The sequence below is a fragment of the Notothenia coriiceps genome, unplaced genomic scaffold (assembly GCF_000735185.1).
Source record: "Notothenia coriiceps isolate Sejong01 unplaced genomic scaffold, NC01 NC01_scaffold00012897, whole genome shotgun sequence".
NCBI classification, from domain to species: Eukaryota; Metazoa; Chordata; class Actinopteri; order Perciformes; family Nototheniidae; genus Notothenia; species Notothenia coriiceps.
This window is the reverse complement of record NW_011345598.1, coordinates 51,178-62,585: the sequence shown is the minus strand read 5'-3', so window position 1 is coordinate 62,585 and position 11,408 is coordinate 51,178. Positions and strand designations below refer to the sequence as shown.

The 11,408-nt window shown below is 41.3% G+C and overlaps 1 protein-coding gene and 1 long non-coding RNA gene across 4 annotated transcripts in view; one reads left to right on the top strand and one right to left on the bottom strand.

The window, feature by feature from the left end:
* Positions 1–11,408, top strand: part of LOC104947642 (sodium channel protein type 8 subunit alpha-like) — a 53,509-nt gene that overhangs the window by 7,089 nt on the left and 35,012 nt on the right. For 2 of the 3 annotated variants that reach the window (XM_010773693.1, XM_010773692.1), the window contains exons 3-11: positions 1,587–1,705; positions 2,624–2,713; positions 3,108–3,236; positions 4,135–4,226; positions 7,182–7,379; positions 7,649–7,712; positions 8,504–8,645; positions 10,147–10,353; positions 10,442–10,723. In XM_010773693.1, coding sequence (XP_010771995.1) covers positions 1,587–1,705; positions 2,624–2,713; positions 3,108–3,236; positions 4,135–4,226; positions 7,182–7,379; positions 7,649–7,712; positions 8,504–8,645; positions 10,147–10,353; positions 10,442–10,723 — 1,323 coding nt within the window. Of the gene's footprint in view, positions 1–1,586; positions 1,706–2,623; positions 2,714–3,107; positions 3,237–3,838; positions 3,931–4,134; positions 4,227–7,181; positions 7,380–7,648; positions 7,713–8,503; positions 8,646–10,146; positions 10,354–10,441; positions 10,724–11,408 lie in introns of all 3 variants that reach the window. The other variant, XM_010773695.1, reaches the window with a different exon arrangement.
* LOC104947641 (uncharacterized) overlaps positions 5,857–11,408 on the bottom strand; it is a 9,238-nt gene continuing 3,686 nt past the window's right edge. The window contains exons 2-3 of the long non-coding RNA XR_798588.1: positions 8,562–8,566; positions 5,857–5,866 (exon numbers count right to left, since the gene is read on the bottom strand). This is a non-coding gene — a long non-coding RNA (uncharacterized lncRNA). The remainder of the gene's footprint in view (positions 5,867–8,561; positions 8,567–11,408) is intronic.

Sequence of the window (11,408 nt, the reverse complement as noted above, 5' to 3'; positions counted from 1 at the left end):
TGTGTGTTTGTGTGTGTGTGTGTGTGTGTGTGTGTGTGTGCGTATCCATTATCCATTTACCAGAAGGGTTGAAAGAAGGGGGCTCTTTGAATGGCTGCTGTGGCCCTCACGGATGCAGCCGCCCTGCCTGATGGCTGGAGCTTCTGTGTTGAAGTGACTCTCCCCCTCTCGCTTTGCCTCCCGCCCATCACCCCTCCCACCCTGCTTCCTGCCCCTCTCCCTGGCTCTGCTGCCTCTGCGCTGCTTCTCCTCGGCCTGCTGCTGCCACAGTTGCTGCCTGCCTGCTTCATGCGCTCTCCATCTCCCTTCGCTTTCTGCCTTTCCTCTCCTCTGCTCTCCTCTTTGCTCAGCTCCAGATTATGAAATGTTCAGTAGCTTTGCAGCAATTTAGTCATGCATAAAAAGGAAAAAGACTTCCAGTCCCTACATATATAGCAGGCATGTGTGGATGTCAACCTTGCTTGCTCTTTTTTTAGCTTTGTGCATTCTGCTCATGTGTGTGCTTGTGCATTAGGGCTATGTGTATTTGTTATGCATATGCAAACAACATATGTGTGTAATGACTGTCATGCTACCAATAACTGGGAGGATTCCATGTGTGTCATTCTGACTGACAATACTGGGAATGTTTACAGAACACATATATAATATATGAACATTAGGGTGAGGCTGCGGCTCTGACCTATAATAGTATCTGGGGAGTAAGATTATCTAATCGTGTCTAACTGTGCTGGCTTGTTCCGAGTTGTCTTCAGATCTCAGTCAAATTAATATCAGTGAGTTCATGTGACAGAACTGTGTCTCGTCCTCTGGGAAGTAAGGCTCTATAATCAGTGCGATGTTCCTCTCTGAGATTTGTATGTTTTGTGTTAACATTTTACACAAGCACCTTCTCTCTGTTAGAAGTGTGCAATTAACCTGCAGCCATGTGATCACTGTACGTCTCCCTCCCCCCCTTTTCCTCCCCCTTCTGACTCCACTGTCTCCAGCCTTCAGCCCTTAGCCGCCAGCTCGGCAGCGCTTAATGTAGTGAGGGCTGCCTTGTTAAAAGCACAAGGGCCCATATCACTGTATGGAGTCTCATTAAAGTTTCAAGCAAAGCGCCATGTTTTATTTAATCAATTATGAGGTTATCCACAGAAAGAGGCTTGGCGGCCTTTCTGGGTTCGGCGTTTCCTTCTCTTGAAACCACCAAAGCCGTTATCTACAGGATGGTGCTGCTGAGTGACTGGGACAACGTATGAACATTTGAAACATCCTGGCAGCTATTTCCACTCTGTTCCTCTGTGTTTCAGATAATTTAATGGGACAGAAAGTGCTAAACTCACAAATGAACTAATGCACAAAATCTTAACATAGTGTCTATATATGTATACAAGTTATGTATGCTGAAATATATGTATGCAGAGAATATACTTGCAATACATAAAATATGATGACATTTGTTTTTGATATGTATTTGTATGTAATTCAGTTCAGTTGGTAAATGTGTTAATCTTATATACAATGTGCATTTGGTTAATTTTTTATTTTTGTCTGATTAAGCCATTAATACTCTCTCTCCCTCTCTTTTCTTCTTTCCACAGACATTTATAGTACTAAATTCAGGGAAGACAATCTTCCGTTTTAGTGCCACATCTGCCTTGTACTTCATAAATCCTTTAAACCCGTTTAGGCGAGTAGCTATTAAAATTTTGATACATTCATATCCTTTGAAATGGTGTCTTAACAGCAGAGACAAAAGAGTTTCGTGTTCAGTATTCATGATATGTTCTGTCGTTCTGTCGTTCTGCTATTGGTGTTGTCTGTGACTGTAACTTCTGGAGGGGATAGATACAACTGCTGTATGGATGGAAACTAATAGCATGTCATTATAGAAAATAGCATACAGGAAGCCATTTTATTATTGGAATTGAAGGCTAGCACAAATGATCCTTATCAGTAAACCAGGCGGGACCTCCTTAACATCCTATTAGGATTTAGCACTGTGCCATCCATCACTGTACCCAGACCAGGTATTTGGAGGTCTTACCTGTTCTTATAAAAAGAGAGAGCTGTCAAGTTACTCAAGAGGTGGAAGGAGGTCTGTTTTAGAAAACAAGCTGCTGCTGATTGAAGCAGGATTTCCATAAAGTGGTTCAAGTATTGATTTACCTCATCGTCAAACCATTACAACAGGCTGCTCAGACACAAGTATAAAAGAGCCCTCCCCCGACTAAACCCTGCATTAATATGGGATACAAATGTCAGCCCCATGTAAAACAATTTAGGTAAATCTATTATTAAGAGCGAATTTTGTTTCTCCATATTATTAAATGTTAAAAATTCTCTTTAGCTCTAATGTTTGATAACTAAAAAGTTTTGTATTTCCACTATAAATGTACCATATCAATATTTCATTGGTGCGAGCACACCAAACAACCTCCTCTTAAGTGCTATAAGTAGGTCTCATGACATTAACAGTTTACAAAGAGGGCTCTTAAGCTTCAATGGACCACAGCAATCACATTAATACATACTTAAGCTACTGGCAATGTATTTCATTGTGTTTTACTTCTAAAACAAGGTTTATAATGTTGTTGTTTGCCTGTTTTATTCATATTTTCCTTAACTTGACCCTCACTCTTTTCAGCATGATCATTATGTTTACTATTTTGACCAACTGTATATTCATGACCTTTAGTGATCCTCCCGAGTGGTCAAAACAAGTAGAGTAAGTACCCATTTATTATATTTGCTCAATTGTATGAATGCATGATAACTGCTAGCCCCAGTTTGTTCCCCTGTAATCTTACATTGTAGCACAGAGCTGAACATCCAATTTGACGTGAAGAAATACTAAATGATCTTTGAAAAACCCAGAAGATACAAACTGGATTTGCCAAATACTATCTCTAGAGAAACTGTTATAATTGTCTGTGATATACACGTGTTAATTAAAAATGATACACCTGACAATTTACCTTACTCTAGCATCCCAAATGTATCCTGTGCCCGACGCTCCACTTTTTCATTACTTGCATGTGTCATCCGCTAATAGTGCAGAGAAGTGAGTGAGCTTTGATGCAGCCTGCTGAACTGATTCTGTCAACACGTTTTCCTTTCAGGTACACATTCACAGGAATTTATACATTTGAGTCTCTTGTAAAAATCTGCGCACGTGGATTCTGTATAGACGGGTTTACATTCCTCAGAGACCCATGGAACTGGTTGGATTTCATGGTCATTTCGATGGCGTAAGTATTTCTCTTATCATTATTATTATTAGTATTATGTTATTCTGACTTTCACTTGATGATGAAATGAAGTTACAGTATGTGAACACATATTTGCATTGTTTTGTTAAAGAGGGTGGGTTAAGAAAGTGAGTGTTCAGTGCTACGGACGATTGCTCATCCTTCTGTCATTTCTTACTCTCTGTCTGATGATAACTCATCTTCTGTGTTTTCTCCATTGATCCGAGACCTCTCTGGTCTTTCTCTTTGGGAGTTTAAGGTTTCCATCCGACACTCTGCGGCCTCCCTAATAACAACAGACCCCAGTCCCTTTCTTAGGATTTATCTTCCTCCTGTCATCTCACTCTCCCTCTCATTCACCTTTTCTCTTTCAGTCTGCAACATTCAATTTAAGGCCCCCGTCTACTGTTCATCACCCCCTATTTCTACTACAGATTTACCTGCCTCTACATTACCTCATTCATAAATACCCATTAATGATAAGCACCATGCAAATTACATCTTCATTGTTTGTAGAGCGGTCACATATGTGTCAACTTACCTTCCCACCTCATACTTTCATGTAAATAACGAGCTGTTGTTACTGTGGTTTGATCCTGCAGGTATATAACAGAGTTTGTAAACCTAGGCAATGTCTCAGCTCTGCGCACGTTCAGGGTGTTGAGGGCATTGAAAACTATTTCTGTTATTCCAGGTAAGACAGGATGGGGCGGGTGATGGTTGGGCGGGGTTGGTGTTAGGTGTGTGTGTCTTTCTTTCCTTTACCTTCCACCCTTCTCCTCAGTGGACAGGCTCTGTGAGTGGCGTCGTTTCCTCCTGGTTCGGTGGTGTTGTGCTCTTGGCGTTTGTGGTTATTGTCATCGTGTTTGTTCTGTGTGTGATCCTTCCCCTGTTTCAGATATATAACAGAGTTTGTGGACCTGGGCAATGTATCTGCGCTGAGAACATTCAGAGTTCTCCGAGCATTGAAAACTATCTCAGTCATTCCAGGTGAGACTCAGTTTAAACACTAAGGCTGATCCTCTCACCCTTTCTTTTCTACTCACTATTATTATGATTACAATTATGATTTAAGCAACAACTAAATAATTGGAGACAACCATTTTTTGATTTATTTTTCCTCCAAAATTATCAAAAATGGTACTAATACATTTTTGATAGGCTTTGCAGTCTCCTCTAGTGTCTGCACTCTCTTCTGCCCCAGTAGCATTCTCATTACGAGGCTTGTCTCCAAAGCAGCTGATGTGATTCCCTTCAGAAATAGTTTTAACCCACTCCGCTCTTACCAGCTTTAGAAAAAACCCTGCTCTGTTAAAAAGTAAATTATTGATAGAGTATTCTCACTTGAGGTTGAAAACCAGGTCATTATACATGGTATATTAATCAGCTAAGAAAAGATCATGGCTTTTCAAATTTCCCAAAAATGTCTAGTTATTCTATTACAGAAGTGCAAGGAAAATTAAAACATCAATCATAGTTTGTCACATTTTTATAACTAGTGATTGAATTGGATATAAAGGATTCCATGTTTTTGGGATCAAAAACAAACTTTGTATGTTCATTTGAGAATTAGCTCTTAGGGAGATCCCACAGAATTCACCGATTATTTATGTCTGAAGACTGCCAAGCCTAGTTTGTGAACATATCTCTTATGCTGCATGATGCTTTTCAGTCACTTGCTTTTACAATACTAGCCTACTAAGAGCTTTGCTGACAAATGGCATTGAAAGTTTGATTTGCCTTATTTCGTTTTTAGTTTGATTATTGATTTTCTTTCCTCTCTCTTTTTTACAACCTCATTGAATGATATACCACACCGAAAAAAGAGACGTTGTGCTTACATTTTAGAGGTTGGGCACACAGATGGGATGGTCGAATGACCTCTTGACCTTTTTTGAGTGACACTGACCACACATCCATCTATCTTTTGATAGAGGATGTGGAACAGATGTCGTGTTTACTCAAAAGAACTGCTGTGAATGGCTTTTTTAAAACCGCATATTCATTTGGAAATATGAAAAAGGAAATCCTGCAAGTGCAAACAAAAAGGGATGATTTGGATTGAAATTGTATTTAAAGGAATAGTTCAACATGTGCAAAATGAAATATGCTTACTAATTTTCTGGCAGATAGATGAAAAATATTGATACCTCTCTCATGTCTAATTGGTTAATATGAAGCTACAGCACATAGCTGTTTAGCTTAGCTTACCACAAAGTGTGAAACCAGAGGGAACAGTTAACCTTTTTTTAACATTTAGTTATGAATACCTATTTTGTTTGATTTTTGCTTGACTAAAGCGCCAAATGTCAGTTTACAAGGGGTTACATGCTGGTCCATTTCTTGGCACCAAGCCATTGGGGGGGGGGGCTCCAGAAATGTACTGGTCCACCTGTAAAACGTAGAACTGTTGTTTTTACACTTTAGTCATTGTAAAGGTTAAACAAACAAAATATAGCTTGTTAATAATTGAGCTTAAGGTGCTGATGGGTGGATTTTCATACCTTTTGGCTTAGCCAAGCTTACTGTTACAGTCCAGTCTTTGTGCTAAGCTAAGCTAACCAGCTGCTGGCTGTATCTTTATATTCAAACAGCTGGACATCAATATCAGTATCAATCCTCTCATCAAACTCTGTGCCAGAAATTGAATAAGCGTATTTCTCAAAATGTCGAACTATCCCTTTAATAATAATGAATGAAGGCCTGTAGCACTGGAGTGGGGAAAATGTAGCTCTTATAGTGTTGGTTTAGTTTAGCTGAAAACAATCAAAGTGCAGTTGAGGGCATGATTTCGGAAGATGAAGATATTTTTTACCATACCCTACCTAAACTGAAATTGAAATAGTTTCTTAATGAGACTTAATGAGATAATTGTTAGACACTGCAAAGTAATTGGAGTTTTTAGTAAGATGTGTTAGCCTACATTTAGAGCATATTTAACAAACAGTGTATACAGCTGGTAAAGCCCACTGTACCTGTAGAGAACAAACAGAAAAGACGGTGCTGGTCATCCTGCTTCCATGTTTGAGGTCCTTGTGGACTCATGTGAACGCTGCCAGAGGATGCCTGCTCAAGAAGGTAAACAGCTTTTATCTTTAGTGAAGGTGTGGATGAGACAGACTGCAGGGTCAAGGTATGGGGATTCAGTGCTTTCCTGTTGACACCTTATACATACAGTTCAAGAAAGTGCCCACTCTGGCACTGACATTGAATTGCTCCTGTTCAGCCTTGGAGTTTAAATGACCTGCATGTGGTTTCCAGCCCCTTGCCTGTGCCTCTGTCCTTCTCATGGCCCCTCTTTGTGCTGCTGTGCTCTCCTTATGGATTTCCTCTCACTTTTCTACAGTCTTCTCCCTCTTATTCACTTTGTCCATCATTGGCAATGAAATACAAATTCCTCCCATTCAAAAACAGTCTCTCTGATATTTGATTTGACTTTTGAAAAAAATTGATGTCTGGATTAATCTGAAAAGAGTGGGAATGCTCCTAAATATTTCCTGTTTGTTTTGTTTCTAGAGATGTTATGTATGTCATCTGTCAAAGTGTATTACTAGCTAGATCTTAAAAAACAAATCTTGTGTATTTATTTGAATAAATAAAACCCCTTTTTGTTGGATGTTTAGCACAGAAAATCAATGCAATATATATTAACTGTTAGATGTATTATAACATTTTTAATTGAGTAATTTAGTAACAAGATATTCATTAAATAGTTAAAAACAATTGAATATTAAAGTACAGTCTTGCCACTCCCGGCTTTCGACCTTAATCTAGTCAAAAGCGTGATATTTCACAATAAATAAAAAGGATCTAAAAGGATTACTAGATTAGCAGTATTAGTTTAAAAAACAGAACATTTGCAATAGAAGTAGATTCTCCAAATATTGATATCTGGGGCGCTTCTTCTCCTGCATCAGCTGTTTGTTTTGCTTACTTGTGTGTAAGGCCTGAAGACCATTGTGGGCGCCCTGATCCAGTCTGTGAAGAAGCTTTCGGATGTGATGATCCTGACCGTCTTCTGCCTGAGCGTCTTTGCCCTCATCGGTCTCCAGCTCTTCATGGGAAACCTGCGCCACAAGTGTGTGTTCTGGCCAATCAACATGACCAAGAGCTTCGATTGGACGGATTACATCCTGAATGATAGTGAGTAGAGGCTAGGCTTCACCAACGGTGAGCTGGCAGCAATCTAGGGGTATGAGTAAGCCCATATGCTACAACGACCAAACAATATGTCCTTTTGGCTGGTGATAGAACAAACAAAAATGATTGTAAATGAAACTGCACATAATTGTACATATTGTATGTATGAGCAGAAATTTGAATAGATATACAGACCATTTCAGACTAAACGACTGTAGCCGCGAAGGTATGCTAGAAAAACGACTCATTATGCCTTTTTGTTTTTGCTTCAGCCAACTACTACTTCCTGCCTGGCCAGTTGGACGCTCTTCTCTGTGGGAACAGCTCCGACTCTGGGTGAGTTGCCTTCTCTGCCCTTCTCTGAATGTTGCTGGTCCTCACAGAGACCTGCTGTAGTTTCTTTATCTGCCTTAAAGGTCACCTATTATGCAAAATCCACATTTTCATGTCTTTTATAAAGAAACATGTGTCCCCTCTGTGTAAAGAGATTCTGACAGTTTCAGGAAAAAATATTCGCTCACTTTTTGTCCTGATCCATTTATATGAAAACCTGTCTGAAAATGAGCTTTTGGCAACTTTATGATGTCATAATGTTTTTTTGGCTTGTGTAACCATTAGCTAATGATCAACCAAGGTAACCCCCCCCCGCCCACCTTATCACCTGAATCTCCTCCTAGAGCACCATTGTGTTCTTCTTAACCAAATATCTCTCAGAGGGGAGTGGGGAGTGGCTCCTTATTTTCATCTAAAGTAAAAGACAGAGAATCAGCACTTTTTAAACAGGGCTGAAACAGAGGGGATTATGGGATGCTTCAATAGAGTGCCACAGTGACGCGTCCTAAAACCCGGAAGTAAACTCCTTCTGCTTCCTTCGACAAAAAACAATTGCAATTTCTAGGACGCGTCACTGTGGCACTCTATTGGTGATCTGTTTGGTATTTAGAGCCAAACACTTCAGAGCATGTTTTGTATATATCTGAGACCTATAATATATTGATGAAAAACAGTATAATAGGGGAAGTCAGATTACATTATTAAATATACAGTGCTGACAAAAAATGTGGGCCGCGTGCCCCTCTCTCTCTTCCTCTCTCATTCTCTCTCTTTTCTCTCCCTCCGCCTCTCAGCCGCTGCCCGGAGGGCTTCACATGCTTGAAAGCTGGGAGGAATCCAAACTACGGCTACACCAGCTTTGACAGCTTCGGCTGGGCCTTCCTGGCTCTCTTCCGCCTCATGACACAGGACTTCTGGGAAAACCTTTACATGCTGGTAAAGCTGATTTGTCAACGAGTTCAGCTTGTAACATAGGCTACAGCATATACAACACATACAACTTATCAAATATTACTTTCTAGAAACAGTAAAATAACATAGTGCTGCCACAATAATTAGTCCCTTCATTAATTGGTTATCATTCTTATTGCGTCAGTGCAGCCCTGTTGGAAGCAGATATCCTTTGAGACTTTGGTGCCCCTGCAGTGGAGCCTGAAACAAGCTGAGCTTCTCCACTGTTTCCTCGTTCTAGTGTGTTGTAACTCCACCTTTCAGACAGAAAATGGCGGATCATCCTGCCTTGATTCCCACTGTGACTAGGCTCATCTGCATACTGTAGCCAGGCCACTTCTTTCCTGTCTGTCAGCCTGTCCCACACAGAGCCTGTGGAGACACTCCTCCCTCCACAGGCGGAGGCTGAGTGGAAGGAAGGAGGCATGAAATATGAACGGCTCAGGATTACAGTATGGCCAAGAGGGAGATGAGATCTGATGGGAGCATTGCAGCTCATACTTCTATTTTTGCTCCCATCTTTGAAATTCAGCTTCTAGTTACAGGCTCGCACTGCTATTGTGTCCTGTGTCCTGAGATTAATGATAATGCAGCTTTGTTTAGAAAGGATGTTGAATTTTTACCTGTCAGATGTTCAGAAATGAAATGAAATTGATGTGTCAGAGCCGAGATCTTACTGTTCATACTTTAACCTGCCCACATGAGATTAGGTGATGTGTGGGACTAAAAGACAATGATTTGGACGGCTAATCGGTCTGTGCTTCTCGTTAGAAATGTTAAGTTTGTATTCACTTTCCAGAACTACATGTCAACAACATTCATAATTAATTTGTAATGGTATTTCACTTCTCTATCATAGGAGGCCCTGATGACAATAGTCTGTCTTTTTTAAAAGGACCAAAAGAGGTTATTTAGTGAGAACATAACTTTCAAATTTGAGGTCCTTCTGCCTCTTGAATACCTATGGGGAATAAAACAAAATAAGAAATACCCTTTCAAATGAAGGATGACACTATGTTCTAAAAAAACAAATTCAAGATAAACCCCAAATAGTCTCATTTGTTCTGCTGTGCCTCTGAAGCTCAGGCTCCTCACTTCCTGTCTCCACGGGGGATAGCATCCCCTCCCATTTGAATACATAGTTTGGCTGTGTGCTGGTTGATTGAGTGTGCAGAGAAAGTAGGTCAAAATGCATATCTCATGACTCTCCCAGATGAAACCTTGGGCTCATGCTGAGAACCGGGTATGAGATTATCCCTGTATATCTATTCATCAATGAATGAGATGATGGTAGAACTGATTTGAGCATGTTGGTACCTCTTCAGACATTTACATTTTTTTTGCAATTCAGCCTTTCCCCCACAAACAGCTGACTGTTTATTTCTGATGAGTCACTGTCAGAGATGTGAGCCTGACTCTTGATGTTATGTATCAGATGTCGTGATGTCTCTCCCCCCCTCACCTCTGCTGCGCTGCCTCCCCACAGACGCTGAGGGCGGCAGGGAAGACCTACATGCTCTTCTTTGTGCTGGTGATCTTTGTGGGCTCGTTCTACTTGGTGAATCTGATCTTGGCTGTGGTGGCCATGGCTTACGAGGAGCAGAACCAGGCCACCATGGAAGAGGCTATTCGGAAGGAGGAGGAATTCAAGGCCATGCTGGATCAGCTCAAGAGACATCAGGAAGACGTCCAGGTCAGCCCTCCGCACGGACGGAGCACCACATTATTCCTTCCTAATGTTGTATGATTGTTCTGACTTCCTTCGTGTGTTTTTTTTGCAGATGGCTGCCATGGCAACCTCTGCGGGGACAGTGTCAGAGGACGCGGTAGAGGACGATGGAGGAGGGCGTCTGTCATGCAGTTCCTCTGAGATGTCAAAGCTCAGCTCCAAGAGTGCAAAAGAGCGGCGCAATCGTAAGAAGAAGTGGCGGCAGAAAGAGCAGGACAAGGAGAAAGGCGACAGCGAGAAGTTTGTCAAGTCAGAGTCGGATGACGGCAGCAAGAGGAGCCGATTCCGGTTCCCTGATAATCGCCTCGGTCGAAAGTCTTCCATTATGAACCAGGTGAGGAGAATAAGTATTAATGGCTGGATGCGTTTTGATAATCCTCCAATTTAGCAGAATTTAAAGGGGTAGATTTGCATTTCTGTGTCTGACTTTTTTGTCAATATGATAAGAGAGGTTCATGGATTCTCTTGAATCACTCTGACATTTTTGTGGAGGAACAACTTTTTAGTTTTTTAAAGGTCCCATGTCATGGCCATTTCTACTGATCATAATTCCACTGTTGAGGTATACTAAAATAGATTTATACTGTGCAATTTTCCAAAATCACATTGGTTTCTCATACAGCATCTCTGTATAGTATGTGTATTCACTCTCTGTCCTAAACGGCTTGTTGGAGCTCCGCCCCCCCCCCCCCCCTGAGCCCAGTGTGCTCTGATTGGTCGGGACGTTGCGAGGCTCGTTGCTGCGAGGAGCGGACAGGTTTCCGGGTCAGCGATACAGCGAGACACAGCGAAACTCATCCTGAGTACACACAAACACTCACAACCGAAGTAAAAACAATAAGTGTGGCTTGATATTGAGTCAGAAAAAGGTTTCTAATGCTATGAGAATGGGTCTGCAGAGAGCATTTCTCCGCCATCCCAACCCGTCTATTACCAGCGTTCAGGGAGCTCTATGGGACTCCCTGTTAGTTAGCCAAGGGGTCCTGGTGTGTGAGGTGCTCCGCCAATCCGGTCATGTG